Source organism: Myxocyprinus asiaticus, chromosome 25 (genome assembly GCF_019703515.2).
Source record: "Myxocyprinus asiaticus isolate MX2 ecotype Aquarium Trade chromosome 25, UBuf_Myxa_2, whole genome shotgun sequence".
In the NCBI taxonomy this organism is placed as follows: domain Eukaryota; kingdom Metazoa; phylum Chordata; class Actinopteri; order Cypriniformes; family Catostomidae; genus Myxocyprinus; species Myxocyprinus asiaticus.
Genome location: NC_059368.1, coordinates 36,501,543 through 36,529,222, shown reverse-complemented (window position 1 = coordinate 36,529,222; position 27,680 = coordinate 36,501,543). Strand labels below are relative to the sequence as shown.

General features: G+C 37.1%; 1 protein-coding gene across 1 annotated transcript in view; it reads left to right on the top strand.

The window, feature by feature from the left end:
• The window catches only part of LOC127415792 (ectonucleotide pyrophosphatase/phosphodiesterase family member 1-like), a 68,776-nt gene that overhangs the window by 16,539 nt on the left and 24,557 nt on the right, over window positions 1-27,680 (top strand). Inside the window, exons 7-17 of the mRNA XM_051654735.1 lie at window positions 1,354-1,433; window positions 2,406-2,525; window positions 6,216-6,325; window positions 6,476-6,541; window positions 7,395-7,467; window positions 8,479-8,587; window positions 13,237-13,368; window positions 13,534-13,565; window positions 13,676-13,803; window positions 16,373-16,442; window positions 21,344-21,431. Coding sequence (XP_051510695.1) covers window positions 1,354-1,433; window positions 2,406-2,525; window positions 6,216-6,325; window positions 6,476-6,541; window positions 7,395-7,467; window positions 8,479-8,587; window positions 13,237-13,368; window positions 13,534-13,565; window positions 13,676-13,803; window positions 16,373-16,442; window positions 21,344-21,431 — 1,008 coding nt within the window. The remainder of the gene's footprint in view (window positions 1-1,353; window positions 1,434-2,405; window positions 2,526-6,215; window positions 6,326-6,475; window positions 6,542-7,394; window positions 7,468-8,478; window positions 8,588-13,236; window positions 13,369-13,533; window positions 13,566-13,675; window positions 13,804-16,372; window positions 16,443-21,343; window positions 21,432-27,680) is intronic.

Genomic DNA, 27,680 nt, shown 5'->3' with positions numbered 1-27,680 from the left:
AAAAATGCTTTAATCGCACCGCGAAAATATCGCATTGCAGATGAGAAGCCTTTTGCGTGTATAAAGCGCTGACATTTTACTTAGGCGGCTATCGAAAATGTTTCAATGGGAGAATCATGTATGTTCTTTCCCTGCTGTCCAGTCAGAACAGACCTGCGACCCACTTTTGAGAAACACTGCTTTAAGCCATACGTGCAAAGTCAATGGACATGGCCATGAAGTTTTGGTATCTTTGTGCAAGCATGCGCTAAGTCTAGGCGCAAGTGGGTTTGGTGAAATTGTGTGCACAAAACGCTAATGGGCTGGGACAAGTGCAATTTAATTTAGAGGTTCTTCTCCAGTTATTGCATCGTCTGCGTCCTATTATATAGTCTATTCCCTTAAGCACCAGTGATATAAACAAAGAAAGCACTTTCATAAGAATTTGGTAGTGTAAATGGACTGTATGCAATGAATTAGAAGAACAGAAATATGATTACGTTATTTTGCGCATTAATGTCATTAATTTCAATATCCTTGTTGAATGTAAGGAATATTTCTATGACAGTGACACACTCCTTTTATATGCATGGAAAATGTGGTTGTAGAGAATGTAAGTATTATTAATCATATTGATCAAGTGACACACAGATCATGGCTAGTATTAATAGTGATTGTATCGTCGTTACAGGTTAGGCTGTGGATCGAAGGATCTATTTTGTTTTTTCGTTTTTGCAAGCACTTCAGTTCTACCAGTTGATTTTGCTTTAAAAATTAAATTCATTTTTTGAAACACGAAAAACTTAAACCAAAAATATTAGCGCAGTCACACAAATATAGCGCATCGACTGTTAACTTGAGAATGCATATTATCTGGACCAAACAAATTTCATTTTTGGTGTAATTAAAGCTGAAGAACCACAATTCATCAGGCCATTGTTGTCACATTTTATTTCTGATTTAATTGTTATTTCATCGTAATCTAACAGTTTTGATGTAGTCACTAGCTATACTTGCATAACTAGAAATTAGTTGCCTAGAGGTGTTACAATTACTGTATGGCCACCGTGTGACCTGACTTTGGTTTAACAAGTATACAATGTTAAAATCCATTCAGAATTGGGGAAAATACATTCAAGCACAGAAAATTAAAAAGTCTGCTGTACAAATTCTGTCAGGGCCAGCATATAACAGATGTTATTATTCTCATTCTGTTATTTGGGCTTCTGTGAAGGTCAGTTCCAGCAATTCATGGCATTCCCTAATTGTTTCTTAAAATCATGAAAATGAACTTTCACATTTATTCCTATCCCTTTAATGTCATACCACAGTATTAAGATCCTGTTATGAATTAACTGGAACTTGTTTCCTTAGGGAAATGTGGGACCTCCACGCCATATATGCGACCTGCTTATCCAACCAAGACCTTCCCAAATCATTACACCATTGTGACAGTAAGTGACAGGTAGAAATGAATCCACTAATTGCTCATGAAAAGCTACACATGCATGTCACAATGAAATCACAGTTACATGTTTAACGCTCTTTACACTAAGAAATGTCTATCAGTTCAGTTCATACAGTATGAGCATGTGAGATATTATGAATATTTTATATTTTAATAATATCACACATTTGCAGTTTGTTAATTTTCTTTTTCAAAGTGGAGTTGGCAAAGTTTTTTTTAGAAATTGCAAAAATGGAGAGAAAAAAAATGCAAAAAGTCAAAACATTCATAACTAAGTTATAATTAGTTAATTGGTTGCTTTTAGACCACCTTGGCTCCTCCTTTAGCTGAGGGCTGATCACACAGAACTCAGTCATTGATTTGCTTAATTTGATTCATGTTTCTTGCATTATCACCCAAAAGTTCCCACGGAACCTTCCTGCACCTTCATGTTCTAATTATTTGGCCTCTCCCCCTTCATGGTCTCTATTATATAGATTGAATTGTAGCTGCCCATATTTGGTGTGCTATAGTTTGACATTCACAAGGTTGTAAGCATGTGTAAAGGAAGTTTTTAAAGGTATAGTTCACCCAAAAAATGTAAATTCTGTCATACGAAAGGAGATGTTTGGCAGAATGACCTATTATTTTATGAAAAAGATGCAATTAAAGCTAATTGTGAGACTGAGACTAACATTCTGCCTACCATATTTTTATGTGTTCCACGGAAGAAAGAAAGTCATTCAAGTTTGGAACAGCATGAGGGTGATAACAGTGTTTTCATTTTGGGTGAACTATCCCTTATTTTAGGTGTATTCGTGAGTGTATGGAAGTAATGCAGACACCAACAATGAATAATTGGAATTTAACCAAAAAGCTTGTGAAAGGTTTGTTATCTAATTTGGGAATCTTGTTTTTGTCATCCCAATGATTACTTCTTTAGGGACATAAAGCTTTCATACTATGTTTTTATGTACAGGGTCTATATCCAGAATGCCATGGCATTGTGGACAATAAGATGTATGATGTCACTCGCAATGCCTCTTTCAGTTTGAAAGCAGAAGAGAAATTCAATCCTTCATGGTACCTGGGTGAACCAGTGAGTATATATACACCAATAAAACAGATCCACAGACATAGGGCGTCTGCAGTGGTTATGGAGTTAAGATGACCTCTTTCATGTCGATTATTTAAGTTAAGTATTTTCTTGTGAAAGCTTTAAACTCAGTAGCTTCATTAGGTTCAATAGCTCTTTAGATATTATATTTAGTGATTAAATGTGTGTCTATTTTAAATATTTTGATAACTATATAGTGGGAAGGAACTGAAGACAAGCACAAAAGTTCTTGTGCATGTGCACTGTTAACCCTTATGGGTAACCATTAATTATAATTTGTTTTTCATGGAAACCTGCTGCACTAGCACAAAACAAGTAAAGTTACTTGAGTTTGTCTTACACAAACCTTACATGTCATCTGAACCCATATCATGCTTTGAGTTAGTACCACTTAAGTTTCTGAGTCAGATAAACAGAAATATTTGAGTTCACTTGGCTCAATATATTGTAGTTAGTGATGCCCTAGGGCAGGGGTACTCAACTTTTGGGGGGGGATCCCTTTAGCCTGGAGGGCCACACTCTATTTATTTATTTATTTATTAAAACAGATTTTAATTACCTTTTTATATTAATAAGGTGAGCAGACTATGCTATATGCTATTTAATTCATCATGGACGCATGTAGTTAACACAAGTAGAATTAAACATTACATATTGATATATAACAAAATTCTTGTAAAAGTGTGGTTCTTTAAAAAAATAAAAACTGTGATTATGATATACTATTAGTATAATAATCATATATAGGCCAATATGTTTTTTGTTTGTTTGTTTGTTTTAAAAGTTCCACACTTTTACAAGCTGACCATATACTGCAGCAGAATACACCACTCTAAAAATGGCAATGTACATTTATGTACATTTAAAATGTATATTTTAAGAAATGCCAACATTGGGGGCCTGGGTAGCTCAGCGAGTATTGACGCTGACTACCACTCCTGGAGTCACGAGTACGAATCCAGGGTATGCTGAGTGACTCCAGCCAGGTCTCCTAAGCAACCAAATTGGCCTGGTTGCTAGGGAGGTTAGAGTCACATGGGGTAACCTCCTCTTGGTCGCGATTAGTGGTTCTCGCTCTCAATGGGACACATGGTAAGTTGTGCGTGGATCGCGGAGAGTAGCATGATTCTCCACGTGCTGTGAGTCTCCGCGGTGTCATGTACAATGAGCCACGTGATAACATGCGCGGATTGACAGTCTCAGAAGCAGAGGCAACTGAGATTTGTCCTCCACCAGAGGTGAGTAACTGCGCCACCACAAGGACCTACTAAGTAGTGGGAATTGGGCATTCCAAATTGGGAGAAAAGGGGATAAAAAAATAAAATGTTTTATAATAATAATAATAAAAAAAGAAGCCAACATTTTTTGCCATAAATAGAAAGATGATGATCAGTTCTGTTGTCAGTGTCAAAGATTGTCATGACACACTGGCCACATTGTACACACACACACACACACACACACACACACACACACACACACACACACACACACACACAAGAGTGATACAGTGCCCTCAAAACAAGACATTTATATCCAATACTAGCCCCAAAAGTGCTCAACTCCGTTATTGCAGGATTACCCATTTTTTCCTGTTATTACGGTTTACGACGAGCATATATCTCTGTTAAGTTCGTTTGTCACCAGACGCGCAGTTGATTCGCACTATGGCAGTGATGAGCAGGTGTGGAAGAGAGACTCAGCATGTTCGTGTTTAAAGTGACGAGAGCGAGCACAAACTGTTATCAACACGCATGTCCTGACTGACGGCGCACTCATGTTAGATAAGGTGGCTTATATTCAGATTTATATTCACGGATTTGTCATTTAATTCATTATTTTTATCCGTTTATTTCTTTTCCTATATAGCGGTTCAGCAGTTTATCAATACCGAATTACCGTAAAGGCTCTAGAAAATTGACACCTCAAAATTCATACACATCCAATAATTTTATGTGATGACAACAGCATGCAGGCCACAAAAAGATGGTTTGCAGGCCAGATGTGGCATGCGGGCCGCCTGTTGAGTACCATGATCCTAGGGTTAACAGGGAGCCTCATAGATACGTTCATGTAACAATGGTGAAAAAGGTATGATATTTATTGTGTAAGGGTTTGCTATCCAATGAACTGTTTCACGATTGGCAACCAAGGCGTGTAGGCATGACCCAGCTGGTAATATCTCATAACATGAAGCACTGGCAATAACCAGACAACCCTAGAAGAGCAGATATCTGTGATTTAGCGCTTGGGCCATGGAAAATTCGTAACCTCTTTTCACATATTCCAAACTCAGAAAATACACAGAGCATGAATGATTAGCGGTCTGATGATAATCTAGAAGGGTTTTACAATGCGCAGTTTCAAGCTCAGGCTTTACCTTATCCTTGTTGGTGATGACCAGGGTTCGTTAAACTCCTCAATGTACTCATGAACTGAAACACTGGGCCCTTTTGACTGATTCCTTGCTCAAACTTAGGTCAATGTTTTCAAAGAACTTCATCCAGAATCAGGTTGAATTATTGCAGCACATGTCCCTTTCAGTTTTCTCACCGAATCTAGCTCAGTTCTGGTAGGAGATACAGGGATTTGCTTAGTAAAAGAGGGTGTTGTTGCTTAGACAAAACAAGACCATTTTCTGAGACAAAGCAATATGCTCTCTTAAATGTGCAAGGCTCTGCCATGCAATGGTAGCCTTTGTTATCTATAATCCTGAGAGGTGTGTTCTTTTACAGTATTACAGATGCTGGCTTTGTGGCTTCAGTCTGCAGACGTGCATGCTCAAATTTTAAATTTTCTAAATATCCACGTTTTCACTGTCCACACTACAATGCGATTACAGTGTTTTCAAATCTATCCACTTAGAAAAGCATTTTCAAAAAGCTCAGTTTTGTTGGGACATGGCCTTAGGCCTACTTGTGTATTACATTTTCTCACTAACAGTTGGCTGAAGCTCTCTCTCTTATCACTATGCTTGGCATACTAAGTAAGTTTCTGCAAATAAAAAAAAGTTTTACACATAAAGACATGAATAGCATTTTTTAAAAATATGTTGAAAATGATGTACACTCACAATAGATGATGTCATATCAGAAACCCAATAAAAGCTGTTTTATTTTACATGGAGAAGGTCGCCCCCTTATGGGTGCCGCCATGTTGACAGCACATGACACTGTGTCACGCAATTGACTGAGTTTCTACCACTAATAGTGACTAATAAAGTGTTTGTCTCCTGACATAATTTGCATGCAACGACCGTAGCCCTGTATAGTTGTTGTGCTGTTTGAAGTGTACACACAATGTGGCACAAAGTACATTGCATAGACCTTTGACTATGTTATCGGGAAAGGAAAGGTTTTCAACTGATTGTGTCAGTAAAGAAATATAAAAGAAATGGCCGCTACTTATTTGAAAAAGTGACTTGGATATCATGCTGTGAATTCCAAAAGCAATGCAGAAAGGAATCTAATTATGCAACACGTTACTTGTAACATGTTTCACCCAAGACTGTTCGTAAAAGCAAACATATTTTTCTTTGCAGTATTGATTTGTGAAAATTTTACTGCTGCATTTTTTTATGACAAACATATTTATTTTTAACAGACATATAATTTATCTTTTCTACACTACATCTTCTGCCTCTTATCCAGTTCTTCCTGTGATTGTCTATAGGTTTGGCTCACAGCCATGAAGCACAAACTTAAAACAGCAACTTTCTTCTGGCCTGGATCAGATGTGAAAGTGAATGGAAAATACCCCAATTTCTGGAGGGAGTATGACAGGTGTATATTTACACCACGAGGTGGTGTCCATTGTTGTGGACTGGATTTTAACATTTTAAAGCCAATATAAGGAACCAATATTCTGACATTTCCTAATACAGTTTGAAACACACAAAGAGCAAGGAACACCTCTGTTGTTTCTTTCTTTAGAAACATCCCATTTGAAAAGAGGGTGGCAACAATTTTTGAATGGTTGCGATTACCTGAAGGAGAAAGGTAATGCTATTAATTTCTTAGTTAATTTGCCAGCCTAGTCTCATAGAACGCTTCTGTAAATACATTTTTGCAAACCGAGTTTTACGTGCCGCATTCTACGTTTTTGCCGAAAAAAACTGTGTTTTATTCACTTTCACACAAATCACAATTTCAACGGCTAATTATAACTTTATAAACACTTATTTTTTTGCTCTATTACTTTCATACTGCTGCGTTATGATGATATCGAAACACTTTTACTATAACGTATAAGTTGCGAAGTTACACATTTTAACGCATGTATTATAGACTCACCTACATTAACACACTTATTTAACATGATTTGCTTCCACGGTAGCTCACCTGATAGAGTGTTGGAATTTGGACTCTGAAGTACGCAATTCGAGACCAGTCAAACACACAAGCTGACATGAGACGAGAGTGTCATGGAAGTGACAAGAGATGACGTGGTTGCTTCATAAAATGTGCTTTTCCTTTCTTAATTTGTTTTTGGACACTCTCGGTTTGGTTTAGGTTAAAGTTTTAGGTTAGGGAGGTACGCTTTACTCATTAAAACCTAATGTGATATTCACATTAAAAACCTCGTCTGATTACGACACCATTTCACTCGCTTTTGTGTCACCGCTGGACATTTCACTGGGAAACTGCAGCAAAACGTGTTTAGAAGTAAGTTCGTTTTGCAAAAATGTTGCCACGGTCACATAATGTTCGTGAGACAAGGCTGTAATTTGCTTTTATTTCTGGTGATTAGGTCAGTTCTGCCTCCAAACAGTGCAATGATTGTACATTAATAGTGACTTCTTTCACTGTAAAGTATAAAATAAACAATTTAAGTATTTTAATTCTGATATAGGCCAGACTTTTACACCTTATACCTTGAAGAGCCTGACTCTGCTGGCCATCGATTCGGACCCATGAGTAGCCAGGTAAACACGTTATTTTTAGTTAGATATTTTCACAGAATGGTGTTGAGGTGAATGAGGTTTATTCCAATCTGAACTGTTTTGTTATTTGGCATGAGGTCCAAACTGAATATAATTCAGTACTAAACATTCCAAAATAGCTTGACGAGATCAGTTTTCCTTCCTGTGTAAATGTATTTCCTCTTGAAACAGGAAGTTTGGGTTGAACATATTGAAGACAGGCTTTAGTTTACATCACAACCATGAAACATGGTGTAGTATTAGGAGGATGGAGTTCAAGTAGTCTGTACATTTTTAATATGTATATCAGCTTAAAGTTTATAAAGTCAACTTTAAGCTGCACACTGGTATAAAGATGACTTCAAATCTAACAGAGATGAACTAAAAGTCCAATTTTCAGCCAGGTCTCCTAAGCAACCAAATTGGCCTGATTGCTAGGGAGGGTAGAGTCACATGGGGTAACATCCTCGTGGTCGCGATTAGTGGTTCTCGCTCTCAATGGGGCACTTGGTAATTTGTGCATGGATCGCGGGGAGTAGCATGAGCCTCCACATGCTGTGAGTCTCTGCAGTGTCATGCACAACGAGCCACGTTATAAGATGCACGGATTGACGGTCTCAGAAGCGGGGGCAACTGAGACTTGTCCTGCGGCACCCGGATTGAGGTGAGTAACTGCGCCACCACGAGGACATACTAAGTAGTGGGAATTGGGCATTCCAAATTGGGAGAAAAGGGGATAAATAAATAAATAAATAAAAAAGTCCAATTTTGATTTCATGGGGCATTTAATGTTCAAACCACAGTTATTATAATTTATATTACAAGAAATATAAACATTTGATATGACCCATCCATTATCACATTTTCGTCTCTTTTTGCAATATTTCACCAAAGAATTTAGTTTTTTATTGGGTTTATTTGGTGAAAATACACAATATATGAATTGCCCCTGTTTTGGAAGTTGCTGGTGAAAATGTTTTTAGTCGGAAAAGTGATGTCATCTTTGTGTTGCAGGTGATTGAGGCTTTGCTGAATGTTGACAGAATGATTGGGCTGTTAATGGAGGGTCTCATGGAGAGACAGTTGGACAAATGTGTCAACCTGATTCTGCTCTCTGACCATGGTGAGGACTGTTACTGTATGTTTTTTCTACACATCTTCTTTTTTCAGCACACATTTCAAGCAAGACATTTCAGAAAGCTTGGCAGAAGAATATATTCTGTTCAAAATTAAGACCAAAATTATTTGGAGACTTTCTTAGTCACAAACATGTGGAACATTTTAAAACATGCTAGAACAGTTATTAGTAAAGATTTGTTGCACTTATTGCATTTATTGCACACTTTTGTATGTGACTGCACACCCAATGCATGTGAAAACTATTTTAGCCTGTGTTATTATGTCTGGTCATGTTAGATGTTTGTACCACTGTGTCATCAGAATTGTTGAAAGAAGGCGGAGAGATGTTTTTGTTGGGACATTTAGGGATTAGACATGGATAGTATCTCACAAAGCATTTATCTCACATCAGTCATTGCATTATTTAAAGAGAAAACCTTCAAATTTATTTTCCTGATTGTCTTGTAGCTTTCAATTAGGCTCCTTCATCCTCAGGCAAGTTCATGGCATCTGCTTGGCGTGTGTCTTCATTTGTGATCAGGCCAAATTAAAGGCGTGTGGAGTAGACCCATGTGTCTCCTTCCCTTGAAGTACATCATAGGGCTTGCTAGCTTGCTAATTTAAGCTCTTGGTTTTTAATTGTCATGTCACTCTGCCTTTGTGGTTGGAGTGATTGTGAAGGCGTGTTGAGCTTGCCTGTTTTGATGTACTGCAGTTCAGTTGCATCATTGATTTTAATTAGTTCTTACATAAAAAATATAATGAAAGAAGGGGAGGTAAGCTATTACTGTCAGCTTAAAGCTAATTATATGCTGTTCTTGACACTTCAGTGACAGGAAAAATACGTTTTGAATGGTGTAAAACGCATTATGGGTCTCAAAATCCGTTCAGATTATAAATTCGGATACACTTTACTTATGTTCCTTTTGCCAAGTATAAATGAAGGGGTTTATTATTGACTAATAAGTCATTTACAAGTGCAGTAGAAATAATTAATATGTGGTTATAACAACATGACCTAAAAGGGCAACTTTCATGCAATACTTTTCAAATAGTGAGCATTTTAACTTGCATGTTATAAAATGCTTAATAAAAACACTTATTCTTATAATAATCAAAAACATAAATTCCCTAATTCATGATTTATGTGACAATGCAGCAAAAATTAATTCTTTTAGTGAGATTAAAAGGAGGGATTATGTCATTTGGCTATTGTCTGCTTTGTTTATATTAATTACTGTAATGTCTTGACTCACTTGTGTTGTCACTTTCTTTGACACATTGATGTCCAAAGAATGGTGCTACTCTTAGTGGTGCCCCAACTCACTTAGTCCTACCTGAAGTCCTCTGCAAGACACTTTTCAGGTCTCAATGCTCATTCATAGCATATATCATATAATAAACCATTAAACCAGCTTCATGTACATATTTATTCTAATGTAAGCATTAATAACGTGAGGTAAAAAGGCTCATAATGTGGCAGGTATTGCAAATTAGTTGTGCTTTTTATGCATGTTGTTATAAAAGCATATAAATGATTGATAATGCATTTGTAAATGAGTTATTATTAATTAATAAACCATTAACAAAGGGAACATTAATGTAAAGTGTTACCCTAATTCTGAATGGATAAGCCACATTCAAAAACATTGTTAAATGTACATTTTCATAGGTAACTAATGTTGAATAATAGTTATTAAGTATTAATAACGTGACATAAAAAAGCTTACAATGTGGCAGGTATTGCAAATAAGCTGCACTTTTTTTATGCATGTTGTTATAACTGCATCTCAATTATTTATAATGCATTTGTAAATGAGTTATTATTAATTAATAAACCATTAACAAAGGGAACATTAATGTAAAGTGTTACCCTAATTCTGATTGGATAAGCCACATTCAAAAACATTGTTAAATGTACATTTTCATAGGTAACTAATGTTGAATAATAGTTAAGTATTAATAACTTGTGATGTAAAAAGGCTTACAATGTGGCAGGTATTGCAAATAAGCTGCCCTTTTTTATGCATGTTGTTATAACTGCATCTCAATGATTTATAATGCATTTGTAAATGAGTTATTATTCATTAATAAACCATTAACAAAGGGAACATTAATGTAAAGTGTTACCCTAATTCTGATTGGATAAGCCACATTCAAAAACATCGTTAAATGTACATTTTCATAGGTAACTAATGTTGAATAATTGTTATTAAGTATTAATAACATATGACGTAAAAAGGCCTACAATGTGGCAGTTATTGCAAATAAGCTGCCCTTTTTTATGCATGTTGTTATAACTGCATATCAATTATTTATAATGCACTTGTAAATGAATTATTAGTCATTAATACATCTTTTACAAAGGGAACATTAATATAAAGTGTTACCCTGAATTCTGTTTGGATAAGCCACATTCGAAAACACTGTTAAATGTAAATAAATGCAAACCTGTGACTGGACATTCTATTTTGATGCACCCAGTTGCTTCATTGCTTGGTCAGGACAAATCATTAGGATAGTGAACAAAATAAATTGTTTGTTCCAATAATCCTTCAAAACTCTTCATTAATGTCATTTATCATGGTGACTATTTTATAACCTGACTATTGACTATTTTATGAAATGAAAAAAGCCTTGAGAGGCTGCATGTTACAACTATTTTCCCATGGGTAAGGGGTGTTCTCAGGCAAAATGTGAAACCTGTCAAACACTGTTATGAACACTGTAATGTACCGCCTCATGAGGCTTATTGCTTTAGTAAATATAGTTAACATATGTCAAGTTGTGCTACTTGATTTAAATAGATTTAAATAAGCAACCAGCAAATTCAACCTAGCCTCTTAGAATCACATAACTATGCCTACATTTTTCCAAAAATGATTGACATGGTTCATTGTACGTATCGCGGCAGTTTCCTGGTGAAATGAACACTAGAGGCGCTACAACAATGACTTTTATTCCCTTTATTCCTGACACATGACAATAAATGCTCTAAGACACAAAGACGTGCCTGAAGAAATACACTTTATTATGTTTTAAAGAACAGATGACTGAAAAGTCACCGATGCACGTGTCTTATTCGCTGTTTGTTCAGAGGCGGTAGTGGAAGCGTGTCTCGTGGAACACATGCATGTAAAGGGTTCTCACTCTTTCTTTTCTGTTTCAGTTTGTCTGCAAACAGTTTGCAAGAAGTGTTGTCTATGAGAATGCTGCAAATAACCTCAGACCATCTCAGGAGATGTTTATTTCACTTTATTTTCACAGAGCGGTTCGCACATAACATGTATTGTGAACACATCTGCAGGTTCACTTTATAGCGACATGTGTATACAACCTAAACAAGTTCACCTTGAACCTCTCATTTATTTCTATTTAAATTTTTATTATAATTATTGTCATCATTATCATTATGTTTACATTTATAATTGTCTTTAGGTCTTAATTTGTATTAGTAATTTTCCACCTGTTGGAGACTGATACTTCCGTGATGGCAAAAGGAAGGGTGCTTATATTAAATTTTTTGGACCACTTTATTTTTATTATTGCTTTTTCATATTGTTTGAAGTGTAATTTGAATTTGGAATTTCTCTGGTTTAAATTTTACGTGTTTCAATACATAAATGTATTTAATAATATAAGCAAAATCAATAAAGCAAGAATATTCACTGATCCCTCAGCCGGGGGATTGAAATTGTAATTGGATATCACAATTTATTTAAAAAAAAAATTTCATAAAAATCTCGTGAATATATTTCTTGCATATTGCCCAGCCCTAAAGGGTACTGTCCCCAAAGTAAGCCTTAATTCTCCCAAGGTTATTTTTATTTTTTATTAACCTACATCACCTTTGGCTTGCTCACTGGGGGTCTAAATACAAATATTATTTACTTAAGGCACAATCTTCAATAAAATTTTTATCAAATAGCAAAATGATGACTAAGATATTACAGCTTTATTTTCTGTTATAGCATAATTTCCTGTACAGCTGCTTTTTTCAAATTGCGAGTAAAACAGTAGATTATCAGTTCATAAACACTTACTTTTTGCTCTGTTACTCACACAATGCTATCTTATGACATCTAAACACTTTTACTGTAGCGCATCACTTGCAAGGCAATGCATTTTACTGTTTGCATTACATAACCAACTACATTTATAATCTTGTTTGTGTTCAATCAGATTGTGCGGTAGCTCAACTGAAACTGCAATGCACTTGCAATGGAAAGGATAGAGTACAAGTCCTGAAGAGCATTAAAGTTGACATGTGAGCCGAAAGTGTCATAGAAGCACCACAAAATGACGTGGGTGCATACGCTATTGCATTTTTCATCTCACATTTGCTTTTTATGACTCTATCGGTTAGGTTTAGGTTTAAGGTTTAGGTTAGGGAGGTAGGTTTTGTTGATTTAAAACTCGATACAACATTAACCTTAAAAAACATATCTGTTTGATAGACCATTTAACACGCTTTTAGTGGACACAGTGGACATTTCATCTCGGAACTGCCGCGATACGTCAATGAACCACGTAATGTCATTTTGCAAAAATGTCACCACATTCACATAATTTTTATGAGATCAGGCTGTTAAAAATATACGTCATTTTTTAATGACACCTGTGAGTCTCGCTGTGCATCTATAAAATATGCAGGGATGGAAGAAGCATCATGTGAGAAAATTGCATACGTCTCCAGATATCTGGAAAACATTGATGACATCACCGTCTTCCAGGGCCCTGCAGCCAGAGTCCAGCCTAGACGTTTGCCTGATGAATTCTATTCCTGTAAGCCATTTCTGAAAACTTCTTGCCCACTATGCATTTGTGCTTGAGTATCTTTGTATTTATACAAATTATGATGTCAGTAATGATTTTTAAATAGATGTAATCCTTACCTGAGTGAGAAGTCAAATGATCCCTCTCTTCTCTGTTCCTCTATTCATCTGGCAGTCGATTATGAAGGTCTGGTGAAGAACCTTTCGGTATTACCCTGTCACAACATCTCTACACTATGTATAGACCATATCTTCTAATTCATCTCATTGTAACCAACATTCTATGATTCACCTTGTGATATTCTTGTCTTTCGAAGTGTGTGAAATTTGATCAGCCAATGAGACCCTATCTTAAGGAGCACCTGCCCAAACGACTTCACTTTGCGAAAAGTACACGTATTGAGAGAGCACATCTCTACATGCAGCCGCAGTGGCAAGCAGCATTGTAAGTTTGTGTTTCCGATTTTTAATAAACCACATCTGATGCCTATTATGTCAAATGATGTCCTACAGTGAAGGTGATCAATATCCTGAATGTATTTAAGGAATCGTTTACCCAAAAAATTAATAAATAACTACAGAATTTTTGATAATACTTTACAAAAAGTTTCTGTTTGTTGACATTAGTTAGTGCATTAGAAATCATGGACTAACAATAAACAATATTTTTTTACAATATTCATTAATCTGGGTTAATATTATTTATAGAATTGCTCATTGTTAGTTTATAGTACATTAGTTCATAGTGCATTAACTAATGTTAACATTTCCAACTTTTAATTGTAAAAATATATTAGTATTAGGGCTGTCAATCGATATTTTTTTTAAATGTAATTAATTACATGATATGCCGATTAATTAATCACAATTAATCGCATATATAAATATTTGCTGAGAAAGCCCCTCAAATAACAATAATTCAATATATAATGATAGCATTTTTATAAACCGTTATATTTAAAATAATTATAAATAATATAATGTATATATATATATATATATATATATATATATATATATATATATATATATATATATATATAATGAAAAATAATAATTCAGATAATTAAAATGCAATAAATTATTGTGGCAGTTGAGTAAAGGATTAAAAAAGACTATACAAAAAGTGGCTTTAGAAGGAAATACAGTATATTGTTTCTTTCCATATTACTGAACAAGCATATCATTGGCCTACAGTTCACAGCAACCCATTTTGCAATTGAATTCGTCAATCTGTCTTAGATATATTACAGGGGCTTTTCTAAGGACTCGTCCATGTACACATACATCAGACGGACACTTTTGGAGCATCTCATTTTATTTGCGTCATGTCATAAACACATTTTTAGGTTGCTGTGTCAAGTTAAAATGTAGTTTGAAATTTAGAAAAACACGTCTTGAGATCCCTGCATTCGGATTTGCACTCCATCAACACGTGTGGTTTGTTCTCTGTACTGCTGCACATTGCCTATACAGCTGGAGATTCACTTACTGCCCCCTGGAGAAAATAGGTGGTCCTTCAAGCTTGAGTTGCTCCGATAATATGTATATTCCTTATTACGGTCCTTGCCAATCCTTATTAAATGCTGAAATTAACACTAACCAAGATTAATCAGTTCTATAAAAGTGTTGTTCATTGTTAGTTCATGTTAGATAATGTAGTTAAATAATATTATTTTAGGGGCCTGGAAAGTTCAGTGGTAAAGACGCTGCCTACCACCCCTGGAGTCGTGAGTTTGAATCCCAGGGCATGCTGAGTGACTCCAGCCAGGTCTTCTAAGCAACCAAATTGGCCCGGTTAGGGAGGGTAAGAGTCACATGGGGTAACCTCCTCATGGTTGCTATAATGTGGTTTGCTCTCTGTGGGGCACATGGTGAGTTGTGTATGGATGGCGTGAAGCCTCCACACACACTATGTCTCCGTAGTATCGCGTTCAGCAAGCCACGTGATAAGATGAGCGGGTTGACAGTCTCAGACGCGGAGGCAACTGAGATTCGTCCTCTGCCACCACGAGGACTTAGAGTGCATGGGGAGAAAAGGGGAGAAAATCCAAAATAAATTTTAAAAACGAATATTATTTCACATCTCTCTGGAATACTCGATTCTGATTGGTCAATGGCGCCATCTAGCGGTCTGATATTGCTCAGTAACAACCGCACATCCACGCATCAGACCGCATATCCAGGTATTGCGAGCCATTGTTCCTGCTTCTCAGATAAATGTGCAATCTCTACAAGTAAGCTAATAAAACAATTTCAACTCAAATCAATGTTTTATGTCCATTTATTTATTTATTTGGCAAGTAGCCTTGTATTCAGCTGGATAATGAGGAGTTAGACAGTCTTTTTTACAAAATAAACACCAACAGAACTCCGACGCAAACCAGAGGTGGATTTCACCTGTTCTGTGATTTTTTCTTCTCACATCATTACATAATTTTAATTTTATGCAAATCAGTATTTTATGTCCATGTATTTATTTATTTGGTTATTGGCTGTGTAATAAGTGGAATAATGTACAGTCAACCAGATGTTATTGCAAAATAAACCCCTTCAGGGTGATACTAGTCCTGATCGCCCTGTCAGGGTTTATTTTGCGATATCAACCAGCTGACTGTATATTATCACTTACATAACATGTGCAACCTTATTATAAAGAGTTATTGATTTTTTTGTTGTTTATTGTTGTTTATTTTGGGGTGAACTACTCTATTTCATTCATATACATTTCCTAAAAAGATATACTCATGTGTAAACCTTCTTACTTCTATGTGCTAACTTAAAGTTTAATATTTTTATTAGTAGACCTCTGTTTTGTGTTTTAATCTAAGGTTTGAGTATTTTTATGAGTGTGCTTTTGTTGTATATATATTCATTTGTATGTTTGTCACATTGTTCATGGTGTTTGTTTCACATGATGTTATATTCCATTGGCTCACCAATGACTTTTGTTGTTCATTATTTTTGTACAGTATTTTTTTTAAATTTCCCTCTCTTCTCAACCTGGTTCACAGGCAACCAAGTGAAATTAAAAAGTGCAGTGGTGGCTTTCATGGCTCAGATAATGTCTTCAAGAACATGCAGGTTGGTGTTCTAAACACTGTTGTATTCAAAACATACAGTATGCTTTGTATTATAGAAGTGAATAAGTTTATTACAAATTTGCAAGCACAGGCATCTTTTAATACATTAATGCTTGTAGCAGATGTTTTCTTACCAGAGCAAATTGTGTGTGATAGTAATTCATAAACCATCCACTTCAATAGAATTAGCAATAACAATCCACATTCCTAACTCTTGTCATATCATCATGTCCATCTGATTAGAATAAATGTTCTCTACATTTTTCAAATGACTAATAAAATTACAAAGCAAGATCTTAGTAAAAGAAAAGAAAGAAGAAACATTAAGAAATAACCCATTTTATCTAAACTATATGAATAAAAAAATAAGAAGTATAACAATGCATTAGGAACGGAAGTCCCGCCTTTCAGTTAAAAGAGTTTGTTTACTTTAGACCAGCCTAGAAACACAGTTACACAGTTGAGCTAAAGAATCATAATGTATGATTTTCATTTTATTGCTGATTTGAAATATTTAATTTAAACTGTTTGTAATCTTTACAAACAGATTTGGAGATTTTTGTCTTTCCCTATTCTAGTAGAGAAGAGCTGTACTTGTACTGTAGGTCTATTGCCTACATAGAAAATTGCTCCCATGGGGCAATGCCAAGATGGCAGCAGGACTTACCTAAACTAATCTATAACAGTAATCTATATACAAAATAAAGTAAATATACAAAAATACTATTTGCTTCATCTTACTTGACTACTACAATAGTGTATACAAGTCATAAAAAGGAAGTGGCATAATATAATAAATAGCAGGACAAACCTTCAGAAACAATATAGTTACATTTGAAACAATGAGTTTATTTTTCATTATTTAATGTCAGTAATAGTAGATGAAAAGCATATGTTTAAATGATAGCAATAATTAGTTATTACTGGTTTAGCCTCAGTGCTTTTAAAATAATTTTTAAGGGAAAATGGTTCACTAATAAAAGTAAATCTGTCATCATTTACTCACTCTTACGATATATACTGTATGTATATATACACACTGATCAGCCACAACATTAAAATCACCTGCCTAATATTGTGTAGGTCCCCCTCATGCTGCCAAAACAACGCCAACCCGCATCTCAGAATAGCATTCTGAGATGATATTCCTCTCAACACAGTCGTACAGTGCGGTTATCTAAAACACATCCAGTGAGCAGCAGTTCTGCAGATGGAAACGTCTTGTTGATGAGAGAGGTCAACAGAGAATGGCCAGACTGATTCGAACTGACAAAGTCTACAGTAACTCAGATAACCACTCTGTACAATTGTGGTGAGAAGAATATCATCTCAGAATGCTATTCTGAGATGCGGGTTGGAGCTCTTTTGGCAGCACGAGGGGGACCTACACAATATTAGGCAGGTGGTTTTAATGTTGTTGTTGTTGTTGTTGTTGCATATACAGGATTTTTTTTTTTTTTTAACACAAAAGGAGATGTTTAGCTGAATGTCCAAGCTGATCTGTTCCTTACAATGAATGTAAATAGTGACCAGGGACAGAGCAGCTTAGACATTTTGGAACAACAAAAGGGTAAGTAAATACAGACTTATCAGTGCACTATTCCTTTAACAGTAACCATTTTCCTTAAAAATATGTTTTTAAAAGCATTGAGGCTAAATTATTGTGGAAGTCAACTGAACAATTTTTTTTTTTAATTGTTATTTTTTCTTTGACAAATACAAGTTAAACTCAATTGACAGCATTTGTGGCATAATCTTGATTACCACAAAAATAAATTTTGACTTGCCCCTCCTTTTCTTTAAAAAAAGCGAAAATCTGGGTTACAGTGAGGCACTTACAATGGAAGTGAATGGGGGCCAATTTTTTTAACGAAAAAATACTCACTTTTTCAAAGTATAGCCCCAAGCAGTAGTGTAATCTAGGGCATATGCAGGCATACGCCATATGCCCACCTGTCTTTCTTAGGATTATGCGTATACCCACCTAAAATAAGTGATGAAACGAATGGCTGCCAGTACAAAGAGTACGCTTTTGACACGGAACCTTTTCAATCTAATAATGTGGTGCAGCAACACCGTTGAGTGAATTGTGTGTTTTTTTATTATTATTATTATTATTATTTTCAAAAGTGTACAAAGATTCTCTGTAAACGCGTATGGAGCTGCGGGAGTGCAAGTGATGGCACTGGCAAGACAGACATTCCGACTAAGCTGATCCACCAATCAGAACGTTCATTTCAGACAAGATATTTGCTAACCAATCACATTTTCCGTTTCAGTAAGGGGTGGGACATTTCCAGCATCTAATACTGATGCACAAGCAGCCCTGGAGTAACCATAATTTGCACTGTAAATTTATTTTCCTGCTAAATGTATATATATATATATATATATATATATATATATAAATTTAACTTATGCAGTTAAACTTTGTGAAAATACAGCATGTTATTGCACCTGTGCTAGTTTTTGATGCTCTTTGCAGATTCTTCATAAATTCACAGTATGCCCACCTCTTCAGACACTACTACACCTCTGGCCACAAGAAATTAACAATATGCATGTAAACATGATTTTAGTGTTATAACATCACTTACTAATCTTTTCTGTTTCGGTTGTCAACAAACCCTAATACCAGGGTTGCAACTCTCACGCAATTGACACTGTTCTCACGCTCTCACACCACACGCCCCTTTTCTCACACAGTGATAATGCCTCGGAGCAAAGAGGACATTGACAGTGCACAGACAGACAAGACAGAGCAGGCAGCACCATGCAGCAGCGAGTTATTCAGACCAATCGGGGGAAAACAGCAGCACAGCGTCTCCGCCTCCCCCCACCCCCGCTGAACACGCTGAGCTGAACTCAGAAGTTGTCAGCCCTGCCTAAAACTCTAAAATGACAGTAAAAATTATGATTTAAACAACATTACAGCTCAAATAATACATGAGTTTTAACAGATTAATGTAAGTGCTTTTATAAAATTGTAATTCTGCCTTTAAACCTTCCAAAAATTGGCCCCATTCACTTCCATTGAAGTGCCTCACTGTGACCTCGATTTTAGTAGCTTCTTTTTTTTTAAAGAAAAGGAAGGACGAGTCGAAATAATTTTTTGTGGTAATCAACATTATGCGACAAATGCTGTCAATTGAGCTTAACTTGTATTGAATCCGGAATATTCCTTTAAGGTTTGCAGAACTGCCATCAGTTAGTTGCTTTTCATGACTGTTCCAGCGTTCTCTTCTCAGTGAATCTCCCCATCTACCCCATCAGCATTAACCCCATCCACAAAATCAGGATTATCCCCTAAATCCAGTGAAAATATTTGCTGAATCTGTCATCGATGCCGATACACATTTCTGATCTGCACGGAGCTCAGAGTTAAACATTTAATTTCTGTGTTCGTTTAAATGCTTCGGTTTTGCAAAGTAATGAGTTTTAGGAGACCAAGTAATTAGAAGGGGATTATACTAAATTCATATTAAAGGCTTTAGATAAATTTCCTTGAAGGGGATCATGATACCCAAGGTCTTACCCAAGAAACTGAGAAAAACCCAGACATGCCCTTTAAATGAACTCTCTATCCTTTGAGTTTAACATACTTTTTCCAGATTCACACTTTGCAACGTTCCTTCAAGCTGGCGGAGGTTGAAACAACACTGTTGTAAACATGTGCAAGACATATTTTGGACCTTTGAGTGCTGTATATGTCTGTGACGCATGTGGACTTCACCGCTGTGCCTTATGCCCATCTGTGCCTATGTGGTTGTCTAGGAAAGTCTAATGTAGCTGTAGGGTTTATAAAACCTTCTTTCAGGAAACCTTGAGAGGCAATGATCTAACTTACTGAGGTAATTTGCACAAACTAGTCAACGCAATCCAAGGAAACCACAGGAATGGTTATTATGACAGTAACTTTAGGTCCTCCTTGTGGAATAGAGATCTCCTGTTAGGGCGAATGAAGATCATTTTTTTGTATAAAACGTTCAGTGTCAAGGAAATGAGATCAGTCTAGTTTCCTCCACTCTAACGTTCCTAGTTTTCAGACAGAAGCGAGTGGAATGTGTGTCTCTCTCTGACTGCAAATCAAAATAAGTGCTTTCAGTTATTTTTACTGGTATTTAATGTACTTGTGGCCATTTTTGTCGCCCACTTATGTTCCAAATATATCTGCACAGATTATTATGGGCATGTTGGGTGCGTCAGTATCTGATTTGCTTGTTACTGGTGTTATTGAGTAACCTGCATGGCCCTCTTGTTCTAAGTACAGTGGGGTCCAAAAGTCCACATTGAAAATTCAAATTATAATTTAAACCCGGAAATAAACACAATTTTATGGTTTAAAAAGTTCTAGAACAAAGAAACATTATTACCGAAAAGGAAAATAAATATTTAAGATTCTGCACTATTTCAAGGTAACTAATTTGTAAAGTTGAGCATGTTAATTTCTTTATGCAAAACGTCAGATTTCTTTGCTTCCATTGAAGCACACTGGATGCTCTTTGGATGAAATCATGCTGGAATACATGAATCAGCAGTATTTGCATAAACTTGTGGAGTTCATGCCAGCTCAAGTGCATGTCGTCATTAAAACAAAATGGGGCACATAGCAAATACTAACAAATTCTGAAATTAATAAGCCAGTTTTTCTCTTTCAAGTTATGCTGAGAATATCATTTGTATTGGGAAAAGAAAAATTAATAATTCATAATTAATAACTAATTTCACCAATTATGGTATTTTCACTTGTGGACTTTTAGAGCCCCGTGTGCCCCACTGACCTAAATAGTTTTTTTTACATGAGAGAAAGATTTGCATTGAAACAAAATAATGGTTAAAATGTTTGCAAATACCAAGTGTTAATGAAGTGTAATCAAATTAACTAAATGTGATTGTTTGCAGACCATTTTTATCGGATATGGACCTGGGTTGCATTATAAAACGACCGTGGCTCCCTTTGAGAACATCGAAGTCTATAACCTCCTATGCGGTAAGTTCAGTTTTAATGTGATGTATCTAGAGGTACAGTATATATACTGTAGTAACCAAGTACATTTTGTTACTGTACTTAAAGCTGAAGTGTGTAACTGTTTCGGTGTTAAAATACTTTCTCCTTACCAATACAGTGTCAATGCAGAGACAACTATAAGTAAGCCATTTTTTGGGTTAATTTGCTCGAAAACTCTAAACACTGTGTCTCTGTGGCACTATGAAAATTCCCCTGTTCGTTTTGAGCGACCCGTCCAGCCCTACACAACAATATTAACTTGACCAATGGTGTGAATTAACGGCAAATGGGGGCCATATTCAGAAAGCTGAAAACAATCTTTATTTTTGAGTAGCACAGAAATTACACACTTCAGCTTATAGTAAAGTTTTTAAATATTTCTACGAGAGCTGTCAATTGAAAAAAAGTTTTGAATCAAATTAATTACTTGACATGTCAATTAATGAATCTAATTAATCACAATAAATCACAGACATCATTATTTGTTGAGAAAGGCCCCCAAATAAAGATAATTCATATAAATAATGCATAATAATTCAAATATTTATAAATATAATATGTAGGGCCTATAATAAATATATAATATGGTTCAAAATTCAGTTTGAAATAAATTGCATTATTGTGGCAGATGAATAAAGCACTGATTACAAAAAGTGGCTTAAGAACTCAATGAGTTGTTTGTTTTATTCTTATATCACTGAACAATCCTACAGTTGTCAGCAATCTGTTTTGCATTGAGTTCGTCAATGTGTCCAATTCTCACAGTACACGTTCTTGTGTTCCGTCTACGCTATTTTTAATTGTACATGTGTGTGCCTCAGACAGAAGCGTTTGGAGCGCCTCACAGGTATTCAGCACCATAAACGGTGCAAATGCGTAATATTTAGTTGTTGATAGGCCAAGAAATGCGGTTACCATTTAGACTACATTTAACCAAGGTAACGTACTGTATGTATGAATCAATAAATACCAGATGTACCCATGATGATGTCTAACTATAACATTTGCAAAACCCATTTAACCTGAAACGATTAACTTAACAATGAACTTTAAGCCATTTGCTTGTACTTTTAAAGTTTTTGTACATTTACTATTAGTTACTTTAATACAAGCATTTTTCTCTTATTTACTTTACATTTTACTTGAGTCAGTTACAACCCCTGGCAAACATTATGGAATCACCACACTTAGAAATGTTCACCCAGCTTTTTTACTTCGTAGCAAATAAACAAATCACAGATATGACACATTCTGGCTTCGTGAAACATCCCTCAAACAAATTAAATTATATTATTTTAATTAATGGCATTTTTTATTTATTTTTTTTCAGATCAAGTAGAGGAAAAAATTATGGAATCACTCAATGTTGAGGAGAAAACAATGGAATCACCTTGTAATTTGCATTTCTAAAACAAATACCGGCACAAGTCTAAAAATGCATATTAGTCTGCAGTTAAAAGTGAGTGCTTACAGACCTTAACGTGCTGTTGGACTTGGCTAATTGAAAGGAAACATAGCCCCAACAAGAGAGTTGTCAGTTGAAACAATGGAAAGGATTATAAAACTCCTTCAAGAAGGTCTAAAAGCTGTGTCTATAATTTGGTGCAAGTATGAACAATATGGGAAGGTTATAAAAGGAAAACATACGGGTAGACCAAGGAAGACGTCAAAGCGTCAGGATAGAAAACTCAAAGCAATATGCCTTGAAAATAGAAAATGCACAACAAAACAAATGAAAAACAAATGGGTGGAAACAGGAGTCAATGTTTGTGACAGAACTATAAGACATCGGCTATGTAATGGGATTTACATATAGAAAAGCCAAACGAAAACCAGCACTAACACCTAAACAGCAGAAAACAAGGCTACAGTGGGCTAAAGAAAAGCAATCATGGAGTGTGGATGATTGGATGAAAGTGATATTCAGTGATGAATCACGAATCTGCATTGGCCAAGGCGATGATGCTGGAACTTTTGTCTGGTGCCGTTCTAATGAAACATTTTAAGATGACTGCCTGAAGAAAACAATAAAATTTCCCCAGTCATTTATGATATGGGGTTACATCACAGGTAAAGGACCAGGGGAGATGGCAATCATTACCTCAACAGTCAATGCACAGGTGTACATAGAAATTTTGGACACTGTGGCAAGGAGGAGGGCGGGGCCGGGCTGTGATTACGCATGTCCGGCCCCTAATCAGGCTAATCAATCCCACAAGAGGGATAAAGGCGGCCGGAGGCGGCAGTTCGGGAGAGAGAGAGCTACAGCAGCTGCCCTGTATGCGTGTGTGTGTTTATTTAAGTTAATCATTAAATAATTATTTATATTGTCAAGCCGGTTCTCGCCTCCTTTACCTTTTACCCCGTTACATTGGTGCCTAAACCCAGGAAGGAGGAAGGATGCGCCGTAGTCCTCGCCACTACCATCCACCCCAAAAGAGCAGACGCGGCCATCCGCCGGGGGACTGAGGAGCCCGGCCGCCTGAAAGCGGAGGAACGACCGCAGACCGCGAGGGGAGGAGGGGCTCCCTACCGACCACCTGCAGCGGTCGGGCCACTGCCAGGGGTGGAGTAGACCCCTAACGGCCGCTAAAACGCGTCGGGGTCAAAGATAAGACCGCCGTCCGCGAGCGGGGAGGGGCTCACTGCCGACTGCCTGGAGTGGGAGAACTGTTGCCAGGCATGGAGGAGACCCCTACCATCCACCAAAACGCAGCGGGGCATTCCGTCTGCCAGGCTATGGCGTATCAGATAACCGGCAAGTAAATTGTTTTTCTCTCTCTCCTCTCTCTCTCTCCCGCTGTCTCTCTGTGTTGGCCTTTCTTTTTTTTTTTTCTCTTCTCCCCTTATCTCCGAGAAGGCGGGGAAGACCTGCCAGCAGGCGGGGCCGGTTCTCGCCTCCTCCTTTCCCTTTTACCCCATTACAGACACTTTTCTCATTCCATTGATAAAAAAATAGGTTTGGTGATGATGAAGTAATTTTTCAGGATGATAATGCATCTTGCCACAGAGCAAAGAGTGTTAAAGCTTTTCTTCAGGTAAGGCATATCAACTCAATGACATGGTCAACAAACAGTCTGAATTTCCATAAAATTTATGGTGGAAATTGAAAAAACTGGTCCATCAAAAGGCTCCATCCTGCAAAGCTGATCTGTCAACCGCTATTCGAGAAAGTTGGAACCAGCTTGATGGAGAATATTGTTTTTCATAAGTGAAGTCCATGCCTCAAAAGAATTCAGGCCATCATAGAAGCCAGAGGAAGAGCAACAACGTACTAATTGTGATTTTTTTTTTTTTTTTTTTTGGTTGATGATTCCATACATTTTTCTGGAAAAAAAAAAAAATGCCATTAATTAAAATAACACTATGTAACACAATTTTTATTCCTGGGTAGTAAGTGTTATTTCCTAATTGCTTATGCCTCAAAAGTATAGAAAATGGCTATTATTCCCAACAAACTTTGCTTTTGTGACCAGGACAGTGATATTTTGAAATGTACCTATTTCCAATGAGAAAACGGGCGAATTTGTGTCTTTTCATTCACATAAAGTCAGAAAAAAAAACAAGATATGAATCCAAATTAACATTTATACTATATTATAGTATATATTTATACTAAAGTAATACAAAAATGACTACAAAAGATTTAGAAGTGAGTAGTTTTTCGAGATTTACGATTATACTGTAAATCACTTTCACGAATCAGCCCCCAAATGTACTCATCATACTTCAAGGCGTCCAGCAAGGTCTTGATGCTGTTGTAATCCTCTCTGAGGTGCACCAAGTGAGCCAGGGGAAGAGACAGGTACTTGTTACCATTATGAAGCAGCACGGCTTTGAGGCTCGTGGATGAGCTTTCAATGAAGAGGTGCCACTCATTCTGGTTACAGGTGATTCCGATTGCCTCGAACACACTGGTCACCTTGTAGCAGAAGCAGGGCCCATATTGATGGGTGAAGAAGCTGGAAAAAGGTTGGTGACGCTTCCTCTGATCTGCGACTTGCACACTTTCATCCAACAAATTCCACTGCTTGAGCCTAGACGTCAAAAGCTCAGCATTGGACTTGGTGAGACCAAGATCTCTAATCAAGTCGTTGAGGTCTTTTTGGTTGGGGTAGTATGGGTTTCTCTCCTCAGCTCCACCTCTGAAATTGTCATCTGGATCTACAACGTCTTCCTCACTCTCTGACTTGCTGCTCTCTTCTAAAGACGGCTGCTCTCTCCGCGGAGGAGTGGGTACGGGGAGCTCATGGCAGTGTGGCACCGGGGCGATGGATGAAGGAAGGTCCGGATACATGATAGCAAATCAAATCAATAAAATCACTTTATTGTCACACAGCCATATACACAAGTGCAATGGTGTGTGAAATTCTTAGGTGCAGTTCCGATCAACATAGCAGTCGTGACAGTTATGAGACATATACCAATTTACAATAACATCAAATTAACACAACACAATTTAAACATCTGTTATACACATAATTACATTCAACAATATACAAATAATAACATACACTGTACAGTATACAATACGCTGTTTTTTTTTTTTTTTTTTTACTATATAGATACACATTATTCAATAAAAATTAAAAATAGAAATATATAAAAAAAGTATATATGTATATAGAATGTACAGTATTGTACTGTATTGACATTCAGGCTGTCGGTTGATAGTCAGTTGTTAAGAGAGAACATAATATAATAATAATAATATAATTTATGACAGTCCGGTGTGAGATATAAGAGTAAGGGTAATAAAGTGCAGTGCTGATGTATTTTGATCGTGGGAGATCAAGAGTTCAGAAGTCTGATTGCTTGGGGGAAGAAGCTATCATGGAGTCGGCTGGTGCGGGTCCTGATGCTGCGATACCGCCTACCTGATGGTAGCAGTGAGAACAGCCCATGGCTCGGGTGGCTGGAGTCTCTGATGATCCTCCGAGCTTTTTTCACACACCGCCTTGTATATATTTCCTGGAGGGAGGGAAGCTCACCTCCGATGATGTGTCTGGCAGTTCGCACCACCCTTTGCAGTGCTTTGCGGTTGTGGGCGGTGCTATTGCCGTACCAGGCGGAGATACAGCCAGTCAGGATGCTCTCTACAGTGCTGGTGTAGAACCGTGTGAGGATGTGGCGGTTCATTCCAAACTTCCTCAGCCGTCTCAGGAAGAAGAGGCGCTGATGAGCCTTCTTCACAACGACTTCAGTGTGGACGGACCATGTGAGTTCCTCAGTGATGTGGACACCCAGGAACTTGAAGCTGCTGACTCTCTCCACTGGTGCTCCATTGATGGTGATGGGACTGTGTTCTCTGTCTTTTCTTCTGAAGTCCACCACAAGCTCCTTTGTCTTACTGACGTTGAGGGAGAGGTTGTGCTCCTGACACCAGTGTGTCAGAGTGTGCACCTCCTCTCTGTAGGCTGTTTAATCATTGTCAGTGATCAGACCTACCACCGTCGTGTCATCAGCAAACTTAATGATGGCATTGGAGCTATGTGTTGCCACACAGTCATGTGTGTACAAGGAATACAGTAGTGGGCTGAGAACACAGTCCTGCGGGGCTCCAGTGTTGAGGGTTAGTGATGAGGAGATGTTGCTGCCTATTCTAACCACCTGGCGTCTGCTTGACAGGAAGTCCAGGATCCAGCTGCACAGCGAGCTGTTTAAGCCCAGAGCCCGGAGTTTCTCATCTAGCTTGGAGGGCACTATGGTGTTGAATGCTGAGCTGTAGTCTACAAACAGCATTCTCACATAAGTGTTCTTTTTTTCCAGGTGGGAGAGAGCAGTGTGTATTGTAGATGCAATGGCATCATCAGTGGAGCGGTTGTTGCGGTAAGCAAACTGCAGCGGGTCAAGATTGAGTGGCAATACAGAGCAGATGTAATCTCTGATTAGTCTCTCAAAACATTTGCTGATGATAGGGTCAGAGCAATAGGACGCCAGTCATTTAAACAAGTTATTTTTGATTGTTTTGGTACAGGCACAATGGTGGATGTTTTAAAGCATGTGGGGACTACAGACAAAGAGAGGGAAAGGTTGAAAATGTCCGTAAAAACACCAGCCAGCTGGTTCGCGCACGCTCTGATGACGCGGCCCGGAATGCCATCTGGGCCCGCGGCTTTGCGGATATTCACCCGTCGGAAGGATCGGGTTACATCCGCTACAGAGACGGAGAGTGAACTAACCTCTGTAGCTTCAGCTGCGAGAGCTCTCTCCGCGAGGGTGGTGTTATTT